General features: G+C 51.2%; 2 protein-coding genes across 2 annotated transcripts in view; both read right to left on the bottom strand.

Moving 5' to 3' along the window:
- Window positions 1–12: 12 nt before the first annotated feature.
- Window positions 13–3,366, bottom strand: DUSP28 (dual specificity phosphatase 28). Its single transcript, XM_040074714.2, has 2 exons — window positions 2,994–3,366; window positions 13–2,109 (listed from the first exon to the last, which is right to left on the bottom strand). The coding sequence occupies exons 1-2, from the start codon at window positions 3,339–3,341 to the stop codon at window positions 1,975–1,977; spliced, it is 483 nt and encodes a 160-aa protein (XP_039930648.1). The 5' UTR covers window positions 3,342–3,366; the 3' UTR covers window positions 13–1,974.
- A 3,316-nt stretch (window positions 3,367–6,682) lies between these two features.
- GPC1 (glypican 1) overlaps window positions 6,683–15,277 on the bottom strand; it is a 202,297-nt gene continuing 193,702 nt past the window's right edge. The window contains exons 6-9 of the mRNA XM_040074106.2: window positions 13,935–14,054; window positions 13,376–13,509; window positions 12,112–12,287; window positions 6,683–10,719 (exon numbers count right to left, since the gene is read on the bottom strand). Coding sequence (XP_039930040.1) covers window positions 10,499–10,719; window positions 12,112–12,287; window positions 13,376–13,509; window positions 13,935–14,054 — 651 coding nt within the window. The 3' untranslated portion in view covers window positions 6,683–10,498. The remainder of the gene's footprint in view (window positions 10,720–12,111; window positions 12,288–13,375; window positions 13,510–13,934; window positions 14,055–15,277) is intronic.

Below are 15,277 nucleotides of genomic sequence, written 5' to 3'. Positions count from 1 at the left end.
TGAACTCAAACAAAGAAGTGAACCACTTCTTTATTGTCCCGGTTCCAAGTTGCAATCCTATGCCTTAATTTGGAGCAGTACCAGGAGGAGGTATGGCTTTCAGTGCAAATAGGAATGCTTTTCAGATGTAAATAGATTTCTGCAGAAGATGCCGTGATGTGAAATGCTGTGGCATGAAGGTTTTCTGCATGCTGAGAAGCCTGGTAAAGTTTAACCAGAGCACAGTATATGCTGACACTCAAGAGCAATGTTTTCTATTTCAGCTGACTCAAACATGTGGAACTGATAGCTGTATCTGACTGCAAGTTCATATGCCTCACAGTTAGAAATGTGTTGTGTTTTCATTAATGTTTAGCTTCCTTCTTTTGTTTAACAGCTTAAGCTTTTGACAAGAAATAAATTTTGTTCCACAGACTGAAACAGACTTTTTGATGACTGGAATCTTCTAATAAGTATCTCACATTATACTGAAATTCTTATTATATATAATAGTCAAGGTAGGTTTATAAAAGCTACAAAATTTTTCTAGCACCTTCAGCTCTGCAGATGTGTGACAAATTTCTTGTTGGCTGTAATGCAGATACGGAACATAAATGATACAGAATGAACAAAACACAGCTGGGAGTGGAGAAAGCATCTGGTGTGAAAATGCCTTGTGGTAACTAAGGAAATGATAGCCTGAATTATTTATTTTTATTTCTATGGTTTCAGCTTTTGAAATAACATTACTTTAACTCTGAGCAGTCTTTATCTTTGGGAACTTTTACTGCATCTGAATTATCTAATTCATGTAATTCCCCAGTGGTTTTATTTTCTGTCACTGTTCATCATTAGAATTTCTGCCTTAAACTACTCCACTGCTGGCAGCATACATTTACCTTGTGTGAACACTTAGCAGATGGCAGTGAGCTAACTGTACTTCACATTTCTGCTTTCAGCAAGGTGGAATGGAATTTCATCCTGCAGCTTCTCAGGTTCCAGAACTTGTCCCTTTTAAATGACAAATGTATTCATACAGTTTGACAAAACACTGTTTTGAATGGCTAATGATAAACACGTAGCAGTCTGATCTGGACGTTTCATGCAGTTTGCTTGGCAGCTCAATAGATAACTTTAGAGGGCAACCTGCAAGCAGTCTCAGCAGAAATGATTTAGCCATGTTGCTTGCATGCAGGAACAGCTGACTTGTAAACTGACACACTAAGGCATGAACTGGGCACTGTTGGACTTAGTAAGTAAAGCTAAAAGGAGTGGTGATCACTTCTAGATTGCCAGTGTCATCTTCTTCCCTCCGCTATCATCTGCAGTTTTTTAAATCATCCCTTTGGTGTTTTAGAGAATAATTTCAAAAGCTGAAAAGGCATTTAGCCTGCATGGTGGGAGCTGAACTCCTTACCATCATCCCTATAGTCTGTCCTTTGGATTTGGGGGTAATTTGTGAAGGTACTTTGGTATAGTTGGATATAAGGAAATTGCAGAGACAAAAGCATCAACCGCTGTCAGTTTCCCACCAAAGGTTGTGCCAGCTCATTAATATGAATTATGGTCCAGTAGGTGAGAGAGAAATTCAGAACTTCCTTGGTCTGGCATCACGTCTTCTAATGGCAGTTAGAAGAACTGGAAGTTTAACTAAACAACAGGAGTAAAATCCCTGTGTGGTAACTCCTTCCTTCGTTCAGTACACTGTTACCATATTCAGTGTCTTTCAGGGGAAAATAACTGCCGAAGATTCCATACCTTTCTCTGGTTTGCTTACAGTCCTTCCAACCATTTTCTGTTTCTGCTCTTATTCCCTGCTTTTCTGCCCTGTTTTCATTCCTTACCAACAGAAATGCTCTGAATGAATTTAATGAACCATCAACTCAGTTATGGAGATAAAGTGTTTTACATACAGGTGATTTAGGAAATGATTTTTTCTCCTTTTTTTTTCTTTTTTTTTAAAGTCTGTAGCAAGTCACTTTCTTTAAAGTATCTTCACACATCACTATTTTTAAGTTCTTTGCTGGGCAGAGCAGACTGCTTTGGTATCTGCAAATCTTCTTCATATCTCTGCAGCTGAGACCAAAATCCTGCATTCGGTTCTGCTACAGGTCTGGCAGTTTTCACAGCCTAGAGAACAGGAGAGACAGGGTAGAAGCAAGGTATCCTGGATTTGCGGGAGTCATGCAAATGAATTTTGAACTTATAATTTTGAGAAGATTTACTTTGGTTTTGATTTGGCTGCAGAGTAACAAGTAGCTATTTTGGTGGGCTGACTTCACGGTGTGCTTGCTGGGAACAGACAGGCGGGCCTGGTTACAGAAGGGATTCATGGGCAAGACACGAGACAGAGCTGGTGATTTGCTGGAAATGGGAAAATCTCACACCAAGTGCAGAGACACTGTTCATGTTTAAGATGATGGTGTGAAACTTGGTCACTCTCTGCACACCTCCATCTAAATTAAGCAAATTGGCTAATCTGAAGTGATATACCTGACAAATGCCCCCAGAGCACAAGTGTTTGTATTGGATAGGCTTCCTAGGAAAGCTGACATGTCACTGCTTACAGCAGTGTGCTGATAGCTAGCAGGTCCCCAGGCATTCAGCAGGCCCAACAGGATCTTTCTTTGCTGTCTGGAGCTATCACATTCTGGAGCAAACCCTGCATAAGAGTTCCTGCACCCACTCACTTTGTGTCTGTGCCTTCAGTTAATGTGACTGTGCAAAAGAGAGAGAAAATGTTCACTAAGCAACCAGCTTTGTTCGTTTGCTACCTGTGCTTAAAGCCCACTTGTGTTTGTATTTATGTTCATCCTAGAAACCCCACACCGAAAACTTAGACAAAGCTGGGCATGAAAAAACTTACAGGGGACCGTTTATTCAAATGTTGAACCTTTGCATAACTGGTGATGAGCCCGGGAAAGCACCAAAATAATTCTATCATAAATCATCATTTTTTCCTAAGAAGCATCGTATTTCTTCCCCCCAAGAGAATCCGGCCGTAGGCACATTACCTCAAACGCGTCCTTGAGCGAGAGCCGCCGGTATCTCATGAGATAAGCCGTGCAGATGGCAGCGGAGCGGCTGCGGCCGTTCTTGCAGTACACCAGGCATTTCCCCCCGGCCCGCACGGCCTCCTCGATGGCGGCCCCGCAGGGCTCGAAGTACCGGGCCAGGTCCTCGGCGGGATCGTCCAGCACGGGGACGCGGATGCCGCGGACGCTCCGCAGGCCGGGGAAGGGCTGCTGCCGGGTGACATTGACGCAGAAGGTGACCCCCTCCCGCTCCAGCAGCTCCCGGTCGCACGCTGCCCTGGCCGTGCCCAGGAGCAGCGAGGCCGTGACCTGGCAGAGCTGGAGCATCGGCGGACGCGCGGAGCGCTGCGGGGCTCCCGCCGCTATTTATCCGCTCCCTGCGGGCTGGGGCGTAGCGGCTCCAGGCAGGTCCTAGTGCCGCCTGCGTCCCGAGAGCTGCGCTTGGAAGGCGGAAAGCACTTTCAGAGCCCGCGGCTCGCTTGTAAAGCCGCTGGATTTGCACAGTCGCTACCCCCAGAGCCGCGTTTAGCTGCCGTGCTCTGCGCGGCAATGCTGCTGCTGCTGCGGGCGGTGCTGTTGGCGCAGTGATGCTACGCTGAAGTTGTGTCACGGTGGGTTTAGGTTGGATATCAGAAAAAGGTTCTTCACCCAGAGGGTTCTTGGGCACTGGAATAGACTCCCCAGGGCAGTGGGAACAGCACCGAGCCTCAGAGAGTTCAAGAAGTGTTTGAAGAGTACTCTTGGGCACATGGTGTGACTCTTGGGGATATTCTGTGCAGGGCCAGGAGTTCGACTCCATGATCTTCATGGGCCCTTCCAGCTCTGTTCGGTGATTCTGTGATTGAGCTGATTTTCTCCAGAGCATCTCGGTGCTCCTCGCCTACAACAGAAGTGTCTTTTGAGTGCCCAGAAAATGATTTACTAGGCTGGCCAGATAGCATAGCACTAATCTTCCTGGACTTCAGTAGAATTGCTGGTGTGCTGCCAGGGTGGAGTATCTTACACCAAAGTGTGCTGACATGGGTTTGAACTGCACAGGACGGGCGGGGAGGGGCCAAGCCCAGCCAGGTGAAGGTCACATTGGCCAGTGCCGGGCAGATGCTGCAGGGCTGGTCGCAGGTGCCAGCTGCTTCTTGGAGGCTGAGCTGCTTCAACCCTCTGCTTTCAGGCAAAACAGGAGCATTTGAATGATATTTGCTGCTGACACAAAAATGAACCCGAGCTGTTGCAGCAGCAGAGCACAGATGTGTGTGAAATGCATTGCCACCCATTAAGGAATAGAAGTGAGGTACAAGGATGAGCTTTTATTTGACCACGGAGGAAGGAGAACAAGACCTTGCCACACACTTGCCATGATTTGTGCCAACAGCAGCCTGTCAGTGAGATGTTGGCTCTGGGGCCAAAGGAGTCTGCTCTCTCACGAGCACAAGAGCATGGTGTCCTCTCCTGTAAGCCAGCACATGCCTCAGCTCCCACATGTAGGCTTATTCATCTGCCCCCTGGCTTCCTGTGCTCAGGGCACGTGGCTGGTGCAAGGCCCCGGGAGGTGCAATTCAGGCTGGGCTCCTGCAGCTGGAAAGGAGAAAGCTCAACAGGAGACCTCTGATGCTGCCCACCCCAGCAGTGTGGGGAGGGCTCCTGGATTCCTCCACAGCCACGCTTTCCAGGGATTTTGGACCTTCCCTGGCAGTGGCCCTTGCCCAATTTAGCATTTCCACGGCACACCCCTTATTCCCAGGCCATGATGATTCAGGCAAGGAGCCTCTCTGCAATCACTGCCAGGGACTTCCTTGTGGGACAGGCACACGTCAATTCCCCACAGTGGAAAAGAGCCAGTTGCTGCCCTACCTTCCTCTGACAGAGGCTTCTCTTTCTTCTGCCTGCACTCATCAGCGGGCTTTCTTGGGCCCTTGCAGAGTCCCAGGGTGCTGCTTCATGGACACACTCCAGTTCATACCAAAACCATGATCTTTATTTGCATGGCATCACACTTGCTGTGCCTTGAACCCTCCACTGATCTGTGTGGGGGGCAGCAGCCCATCAGATTGTTCTGGAATTTGCCAGCCAAGCCTGGTGTGAGTTACTGGTTTACCAGTTCCTGCAGCTCATCCCAGCACTGTCCAGGTGCTGCCCAGGTGACACCAAACTCAGGGCACCGTTCTTGTCACTTTAGCACCAGCAAATGCCACTGGGGCTGCACCTGAGCTCCCTCTCTCTGGGGCCATGGATGTTTATTCGCTGTCTGCCTGCAGCTGACCTAAGGATGGTCTTTCATGCCAGAAAGGTGTTCCCGTCCCACCAGCCCGCCCTGCACCGTGTCTCTGTGCAGAGGAGTTAGGAACGGCGAGGCTGTCACTACGCACCGAGTCATTTATAAGTTAAACACAAATGCCATCTTCTGGCAGTGAAGCAGGTTGCTGCCTCTGTAAGAAGGTGGTTGAATTGCAGGGTAAGAGCCTCAGTTAGAAAAGGTCTGATGCCTCGGTCCAGATTTTGCTGAGGTATTTCTGGTCTTGGTGGCACTGCCAGCTGGGGCACGGTGCCAACAGCCCCAGTCACAATGGCTGTCTCCTGTCCTCCTGCCATGCACCTGCAAAGTGCCTGGCCCCGCTGTCCTGGTGAGCTCCCAGTGCGTACTGGGCTGCTGTTGGAGCCCTTGAAGCATTCCATGCCCAGGGAAGCAGAGATGTGTGGCTGCAGGGGAGTGGGAGCTGAGCTTGTACCACACCCTGCACCTCCTGCAAGCTCTTAGCAGTGACTTTGCAGTGTTCAGTGACATTATGAACAGCATAAATGTTTTCAGACCCCTTTAGTAAACACCAAGCTGTAAGAGGCTGTTATTTCAGATCATAATTAGACACTGAGGAGGCAGAGCAGGCGACTGGTGTGCACAAAACTTCTCCAAAGAGAAGACCTTGTATTTTTGTCTGTATTTATATGAATGTGTGCATATGGTGCAAATAGCTGTAGCTGCAGGAGAGGAACCTAAATAAATACCTACTCACTCAAGGGTATCAGTCAGTTTATTGAATTTAGCTGATATTTGCTTCCAGGCAGAAGGATACACTTGTAGTAGTTTTCAGTTACCAAGTCTCTCCTAGACATTTCATGAGCAGCTTCCAACACATTCCCTTGACAGCTGCAGTCACCCACTTTTGGAAGGCACCATCCTTCAAACCAAACCTTTCTGCTGCACCAGTTCAGTCTCAAGCACATGCTGGGGATCAAACATCCCCCTCGCTGCTTTGCTTGCTGTGAGCCCGTCCAACAGCTGCAGTGGTGCAAAGCCATGGTCTGTAATTACAACACTTCGTAATGGCGAATACCAAGGGCATTTCTGATTTTTTATACTGATATGCCACGACTTTCTGTGCTTCTAGATGAGAGAGAGACAAATTAGGATCCTCGTTTTGATGACTCAAGCCAGGCTCACCTTGTTCCCACAAACACACATCCATAGAAGCCAGCAGCTGCTCCTCTGAACAGGAATGCAGGCAAATCCCTACTGCCAGCACTGGCATCAGCCCCTTGCACACTTGTGGCTGAAATGTGGTTTCACTCCTCAGGGCTCCTGACCTGGCCTTTATCTGTGCCTTAACAAGGGAAAAAGAAAGAAAATGCCAGACTTGGCTGAAATGGAGAAGAAATAACTGCCCTGTAAATACAGATTTGTCTCCAGCCTTTTTATTTATACAAGGATTCAAAGAACATATTTCAACTTTAGATAAACAGTGCAAGAGAGTTACAAGTACCTTGGTAACAGAAAGAAATAGATAACTGTCCAGCTATGCTGATAAGTGAAATAATTCTTACTCCTGCAGATAGAAATGCATCTGTTTAAAGCAAAGGTGGACTTTTAGATATTCTGCTATACCTTAGCCTCTACCAAGCCCACCAGAAAACAACAGGCAGCTTGTCATTTGTAAATGAGAAGTAGCTGTGCTCTCGAAGCCTTTTGAGACCCTCACCATTGTTTAAAACATACACGATATGGCACAAAGAGCAGGCTGAAAGACAGAGACACTTGGAAATCCGCCGTTTATGGTTCTCCCCTTCCCAGGGACGGGGCCTTTGTAAATATTTTTTTCCTACACCACTACCCCCTCCACGGCCCTGTCAAGTGTGAGGCCTTTTCACACCAGAACACCATGGACCACCATCTTGATAACATTGAAGCAGGTGTTTCTCCCCAGCCAGCCCAGTTCTCAGAGATCTCCTCGTGCAGCCAACCCAGAGCAGCCACCAGCCACGGGAGGTGTGTCACAGTGTTTTCCAGCAGGCAGCAGCCCAGGAAACGTCATTCATAAGCACTGAAAGGCCCCAGGTTCTGCACCAGCCCGACCACAGGCTTGGGACTTGTCTGGACCTGGGTTGATTTCAGCTTGTTCAGCCACAGCAGTGGTTGTTTAGTCAGCAGTAATTACAGTTTGCTTTAGTTGCGAGTGGATATCCTGGGGGCTCTCGGCCATTGCAGCTCCTGGGGAAGGTGGCAGGGCCAAACACAGCCCCAGGCCACTCAATGGCAGCAGCTGGGGAAACAACTTCAGGGCAAGAGAGAACAGAAAAACTGAGTAACCAGGGACCGACAAAAAGCAGCAGTGGAGGCTGGCCGTGGAGAGATAGAAATTCACCCCCAGCGGATGCAGGGCTGAGGAGGAAGCGTCACCACCACCACGGAGCATCTCTGGGCAGAGGGGACCGAGCCCCCTGCACTGCCCCCACCTCAGGCTGCATCCTGCTCTCACCCTGGCCAGGCTTCTGGAAGGTGGAAGCTGCCACCCTCAGGGTCAGGATGTGGAAGTGGGAGCTCAACCTCAGCCCGGAGATGGAGCTGCATAACAGATTTTACTTGCCCCTGCACAACAGATTTTACTGTTCCTTTGAGGTTTTGCCTTATTAATTTGCACTATCAGATTTTTTTTTTCCTTGTAAGAGAACCACTAGTTTGGGCTATTATATTGTTAAAATATTAACTGGATAATCAGTGAATTCCTGGCTTCACATTTAAGATATGAAGGGGCCCATAAGAAGCTTTTGAGGATAAGAGGCTGACAGCAAAAATTAATTGCACAGAAATGGAAGTGGCTTTCAAGCTCCCATTCTGCAAAGCAAAACACTGACCTCTGCATCTAAAACCCCAACCCAACTGTGTTTTGAAGAGGGTACAATGTTTTAATAGCTGTAAATATCTTTCTCCCTCCCCTGCTTTGTTTGGTTTTTTTTTCGCTTTGGATGTCAAGCTTCTGCAGGATTGGTTGTGGGGATTGTTGTAACTGAAGGTTAAATTTGTATTTGCAATTTTGATTTAAAAAATTAAAAAGAAAAGATAGGAACTCTTTAGAGCAGTAAAAATCATGTGAATTTGCTATATGTCTAGGAGTAAATAAACCTAGACAAGACCACAATTGACATTTATCCTCTCAAGGGGTCTGATGGGTGTAGTGGCACTGTCTGTCCTTCAGCTGCTGTCCAGCACCCCAGTGTTCATTTCTGACACCCAACCAGGTCAGGTATGATTCTGCCTTACAAGAAGGTGAGAGGCAGAAAGGATGCACAGTCAGTGACATTAATCCACTAATCACTGTGACTTGGAGAGGCTGGTGAAAGCTGGCCTAAAATCCTGCCTAGTTTGAGACACCCTCAGTGCCACCACCAGGCCCCAGGGAGGGCAGGAAATGAACTGACTTCCAGCATTACCTGGCTCATGTCTTCATCTTTCCTTAAATTGCACACTTTAGAAACTGCTAATGTTAAAAATGGGTGGGTTTTTCCCTTTCTTAGAAAACAGCCAACCCCCAACCCCATAATGTTTGCTCAGCCCAGAGGCACATCTCCTCTGCAAGACAGAGAAGAAATGCTCAAATGCTGTGCAAAAGCAGGAGGCAGGCCCAGCTCTGCGCTCCCTCTCTCTCCAATACAAACCTGTCTGAAGCTCAAAGCCCAGCTGTGTGTCACAGTGACTGTGTTGTATCCAACGTCTCTACACCTACAGCTCCAGCCCACGCTCGCTGCTCATCAGGCACAGAAGCCTCTGGAGGCCCCAAACACACAGCCCTAACAAGCACAGACACTCCTGCAGCTACATGAGGACATTTATAACTTCTCTCACCACCCCCAGCCTCAAAACCTGGCACAGAGCCCACCCCACCAAGCAATTTGGGGTTAGGGCAGCTGCCCACATCACCCAAAGGCTGCTGAGTGGTGAGGCTCAGGCCCTCCCCTGAGCCAAAAGGTGTATTGGATGATGGGGAAGGAACAGGGAAAGTGGGAACCCATTAAAAACCTACGATGCAACTGGAACAAACGCCAAAGGTAAAAAGAAATCCCAAACAAAATGTGTCCCATCCCCACATTCCCCCTGCTGGTTGCTGCCTTGAGCCAGAGCTCTGGGTAGGGACCCAGCGCCCACAGGGATCCCCACGAGCCCCCCTCTGCCCTGAGGCAGCTGCTTGAAAGGGCACAACCAGTCCCAAAGCTCCAGTCACTAAAACATCTCTGGTCTCTCTTGTTACCAGAAAAAAACCCGAATTCCTGTCTATGGCTGGGGCCAGAGAAGGAGGAGGCAGCACAACTGTGTGTCACACAGAGAATCCCACTGTGCACGTTTGCATCTCTCTGTTACCTACAACGGTACTGCACTGCAGGTAGAATTGGACCATTGTTACTTGGGTAAAAAATGGCTTTCCAACTAGCATGCAAAGAAAAAGTACCCCAAACCCCAACCCCTAACACTCATTCCCAGTCACTTAGATGTAGGAAACCTACATTTCAAATTGTCGTCAGCTACAAGCTCTAGTCAAGAAACCCACTTGTGACCTTTCCAAAGAAAAAGGGAGCTCTGCATTTTTGGGTCCAACAGCCGCAGCCAAACTCTTTCCGCTCAACCCACCAAACCTGCTCACGCTCCTACGTACACCACTGGAAGTGAAGGGCCGTCTCTGCCCAGCTAGGAAGCACAGAGGAAGAACCCCGAGAGCCCTGAATGCAGCACGTGAGCCGTGCCGAGGATCCCGGCGTCTCGGCGGCGGCGGCGGCGCTCCGGCCCGCACCGGGGAACGAGGGCAGGGCAATTGCATATTCCACGGGAGGCAGCGGCACGGCTGCCCTCGGAGGGCTCGGCAGAGTTCCCCTGGAGCCCTCTGCAAAGGCTTGTTCCAGCCCCAAGAGCCAGTTTGTGGCGATAACAAAAGTAAAACAGTGAGGTATGGAAAGAAGGGCCCAGCACTGGGGAAAGACCAAGAAAGAAGAAAACAGCTCGAGCACTGCCAGAAATAGCGAACAACTGAAACCTTCTGAAAACCTTTTTCTCCTCCCTTTTTTTTTTGTTTGGATTCGTAGTTGTTTTTTTTTTTTTCTTTTTTTTCCTTTTTTTTTTTTTGCCAAGGTGAATTAAATATGTCCTTTGGTTGGTTGGTTGGTTGGTTGGTTGGTTTTGGCAAAGTGAAGCCCTCAGCCGCAGTCTGTTTCCTGGCCGTGCCAGCGAGTTACCGCCACAAATGCTGCGCGGCGATGACAGCCAGCGAGAGGAGGAGGAGGAGGGAGGCAGAAGGCAAGGATCTGCTGCTGGCCCCATTGACGCCGTGTCCAGACTGCTTGGGAATGGCGTGTGTTTCTGGCTGCCTGGTGCTGGGGCTCTTAGAAAGTCTTTTGCCACAGACGTCATCAGGACAGCTGTCCCCACTCCCGGAGCCGCTCATGTCGTCACCTGGGCAGAGACACACGTGGGGTGAGCACGGCCCGCTTTCCTTCTGCTGGGCAAGGCCTTCCCCTTGCTGCAACCCCGGGAGCTCTGGCCACCAGCCCTGTCCTGGCCACCCCTCTGCATCCCTCAGCGTGGGACACGGGCTCATACCCGACCTCCTGCTGGCTTTAATCACCTGTTGCTGCAGCGGCTGGAAACTCTGGAGCAGACAGGAGCAATGGCCCTGTCAGCAGGATTGGAGACAGCCCTGCAGGTTTCAGTAAGGCACTGGGAACAGCACAGCCTCCAGCAGCCCCCAAGCTGGCTACGCTCAAGCGGCCCCTCAGCAGCCCCAGGCCGAAAGCCAGGCTGCCACAGCCCCTCCCTGCCCCCAGGGCCCAGCAGCAGCAGCTGCAGGGACACCTGTGCAGGCTGCAGGGACACCTGTGCAGGCTGCAGGGACGCCTGTGCAGGCTGCAGGGACGCCTGTGCAGGCTGCAGGGACACGTGTGCAGGCTGCAGGGACATGTGTGCAGGCTGCAGGGACACGTGTGCAGGCTGCAGGGACCCCTGTGCAGGCTGCAGGGACACGTGTGCAGGCTGCAGGGACACCTGTGCAGGCTGCAGGGACACCTGTGCAGGCTGCAGGGACACGTGTGCAGGCTGCAGGGACACGTGTGCAGGCTGCAGGGACACCTGTGCAGGCTGCAGGGACACGTGTGCAGGCTGCAGGGATGCCTGTGCAGGCTGCAGGGACGCCTGTGCAGGCTGCAGGGACGCCTGTGCAGGCTGCAGGGACGCCTGTGCAGGCTGCAGGGACACGTGTGCAGGCTGCAGGGACACCTGTGCAGGCTGCAGGGACACCTGTGCAGGCTGCAGGGACATGTGTGCAGGCTGCAGGGACACGTGTGCAGGCTGCAGGGACATGTGTGCAGGCTGCAGGGACACCTGTGCAGGCTGCAGGGACACGTGTGCAGGCTGCAGGGACACGTGTGCAGGCTGCAGGGACACCTGTGCAGGCTGCAGGGACACGTGTGCAGGCTGCAGCGACACCTGTGCAGGCTGCAGGGACACGTGTGCAGGCTGCAGGGACATGTGTGCAGGCTGCAGGGACATGTGTGCAGGCTGCAGGGACACGTGTGCAGGCTGCAGGGACATGTGTGCAGGCTGCAGGGACACGTGTGCAGGCTGCAGGGACACATGTGCAGGCTGCAGGGACACGTGTGCAGGCTGCAGGGACACCTGTGCAGGCTGCAGGGACACGTGTGCAGGCTGCAGGGACACCTGTGCAGGCTGCAGGGACACCTGTGCAGGCTGCAGGGATGCCTGTGCAGGCTGCAGGGACGCCTGTGCAGGCTGCAGGGACGCTCAGCCCCTCTCACCCCCCTCTCACCTCTCCAATTCTGCTACACTCACTTGTGTCCTGGAAATCCACGTCATTGCCGATGTTGGCGTTGCCCAGGCGGTTTGTCATGATCTTCAGCTGCATGATTTGCTGGCGAATGGTCATGTCTGGCTTGGTGATGTCCACCTCCACCTCTGGGTTGTTAATCTGGTTAGCCAAGCCATCCCCCATCACTTCGGGCAGGTAACTGGGAAGGAAGGCAAAAGGCTTAGATGTCTCCCCCCAGCTCAGCTCAGGTCTCCCTACAGACAGCAGGGATAATCCAGGCTCTGTGAGCCCCAGAGAGGCTGCAGTCAGTGCCACTGACTCCTGGAACAGCCTCTGGAGCTGGTGTTTGCTGGGAGGAGCCCAGCTCTCTGGAGGGCTGAGCCATGCTGCCATGGCCAGACCCCAGCAGGGGGGTCTCAGCTTGCAGGAGGTGGCTGGGTGGCCTTGCAGCACCCCTGTCCCAGCAGGGGGAGGGATTTCCTGCAGGAAAGGCACGGGGCTTGCTCTCAGGCTGGTATTAATGAGCCCACAGTGACACTCGCCTATGGAAAATCTCTGTCCACGTGGGAGGCTGAGGAGCATTTTAATCCCTGCTTGGTTAAATCCACTGAATGGCCCCAGCCCAGTTTGACCAGACAGGCTCCCAGAGACGCTTAATTAGCTGGGAGCTGTCAACCAGAGCTGCACTGCTGCCTTCTGCAGTGCCCTGGTCCTCCTCCTCCTGCAGATCCAGGACACTGCTGGCAACAATGTGGAATATGGAAGAACTGAAGGTGTTGACTCCAGGCTGGCAAAGCCAGGCCCAAGAGGTCTGCAGAGAGGTGCAGCAGCTGCCAATCTCCCTCCTTTAACCTTGGCTGGGGTAGGAACTCTTTCTGTCGCTGTTTGATCTCACCCAGGTGCCCCTCTTGGAGCATTTCAGAGCAGGTATGGATAAGAGCAGGGATGTGTATGCGATTCTCTGCAGCAGCTGTGGAGTTTGTGTGGCAAAACCAGCCCTGCTGCCTTCTGAGTGCATGTGGAATTGCAAAACTGCTTCCTTAGTGGAAAACTGCACAGTTATTTCATGGTGAGTGCATTTCAGTGCTTAACCCTCAACACACAGCAGAAGGCACCAGGCTTGAGATTCCCAGGTACGAGGTTTTGAGGAAATGCAGCATTTCTATGGGCAGGCACGGACTGCTCACTCTGAACAAGTGGGGCTGGCTGTGATGATGTGTGGGTGCCTTTTCAAACCCTTCCTCTCACCCCAGGCTGCTGCTCCTGGCACTGTGACCCACTCCATACCTGCCCTTGGTCATCCCGTTCCAACATTTGTCATCCGACGCCGAGCTGGCCATGACTTTTTTGCTGCACAGGCTGCTGGGCAGGGTGATCCAGTATGTCTTGAGAGCTGTCAGATTGCCTTTGGCATCTAAAACCTGTAAGCAAAGGGGATGCTCAGGGCCACGAGAGCTCCGGGGTGCCCCAGGCTGGAGGAAAGTACAAAGATTCTGCCTATTTTTTGTTTTACCATCACAAAATCTGGTTTTAAGACCAATCATCAACCCAAGTGCCCAAGGCTGAAGGTTCCATGCCAATGATTGTTTCAGTACCACAAAACCAACCAGGAGAAGACAGGAGACATCAGACTAGGAGCCTCTTCAGCTAAGGCTGGCACCACATCCCTGGGAAACTGGTTATCAGCAACACAGAGCCAACCCTGTGCAGAGGCAAGAAGACCAGGTCTGCTTGGGTTACACCAGCACCTGATCATCTGGTCTTCTTCACATCAGCAGCTCAGCAGCCCCCAGAGCGGAGTGACCCAACCTGCAGGACCCAGGACCAGCTCCAGACACAAACCCACCAGCATCTCCAGTGCCTGTGCAGAGGATTTGGCTTCCAATGTCACCTTCCCCCGTCTCTTCTTGTCCTCACTGCTGGAGCCTTTTGTGCTGATTTTGGGATTTCCACAGCCTTGGAATACCTGAAAAACAAACCAAACTCTCTAGCCCATGTTTTGATGCTATTGCTTTAGTTATTTAACACTCCACAGTTACGGGGTTTTTTTCCTCCTTAAGTATGTTTATCCTTCCTTATTGCCAAGATTCTCAGAGATTCTGGCTTAGTTTCTAGGGCCAGATGTGTTTTCAGCACATTGTAACTGGTTTTGGTTACCACTATCAAGCAAAATATTCAGCAGTAACACATGTTTTTGGACGAGTCACCAATATTGGTATTAAATTATTTATAGCAATTTTATCTGTTCTTCTTATGACTGGAAAATAAAATCCTAGGAAGAACAAGATGGAAGTTGCTCACACGCATTACATCAGCGGTGTGGGCTTCAAAACTACAGAGCATGGGAGCTTCACTGATGGACAACAGACTGATGTGGAACTATCCCCATGACTCCTGCAATCAACATCCCCACCTGGGAAATCAATGTGCCTCCAACCAGGGCACTGCAAGGACAGCAGATGTGCCACAATCTGGCAGGTTGGATGTTTCGGGGCAAAAGAGGCAGCAGAAGTGATTTGTTATCTTCAGGTACCTCCTGTCATCCTAACTACCTGCCCAGGTGGGCTTTGTAGCCAGAGGGCAGCAGAAGCTCCTGGGAGGCACAAATCCCCAGCCCCGGCCCCTCGGATGAGATGAAGTGTGTCCAGAAAACACCTGCTTCTCCCAGCCTCAGCATCACTAGTCCAGCAGCGACAGCTCTGCTGCAGATCACCAGGGCTGGGCAGCCGAGTGTCCCTGGTGGCAGGAGCTCAGAGCCGGGCTGGACAAAGCAGCCGAGGTCAGGAGGGATTTGCACTGTCACCTGGAGTCAGAATACACCAGCCTTTACAAGGGAAGCCACCTGATGGAAAAGAGAGCTCCAAGCTGCTTGTGGTTGCCAGGGTGTTGTCAGAAACTATTGATAAATGTGACATTGCCTGGTGTCCCCTTAAAGCAGAGGAGTCAGGGCCACAGACAGAGCTCTGCTGACGCAGCTCGTGCCACCTGCTGAACTTGCTGGCTCGTGGATTCTCACAGCCAAGTCCTAACCCAGCCAAGAGTCCCGTGTCCGTGTGCCTGAGGGACGCTCAGCCTCCAAAGGCCCCTCCTGGTGCTCTGTCCTGCTGACCAGATGGATCTGATGGCCCCAGCAGCTCAGCACCACGCCAATTTGTTTGTTCAGCGGTCTCGTTCGCTCTGTGCAGAAAA

Source organism: Hirundo rustica, chromosome 10, assembly GCF_015227805.2.
Source record: "Hirundo rustica isolate bHirRus1 chromosome 10, bHirRus1.pri.v3, whole genome shotgun sequence".
In the NCBI taxonomy this organism is placed as follows: Eukaryota; Metazoa; Chordata; class Aves; order Passeriformes; family Hirundinidae; genus Hirundo; species Hirundo rustica.
This window is presented reverse-complemented; position numbering and strand designations above follow the sequence as displayed.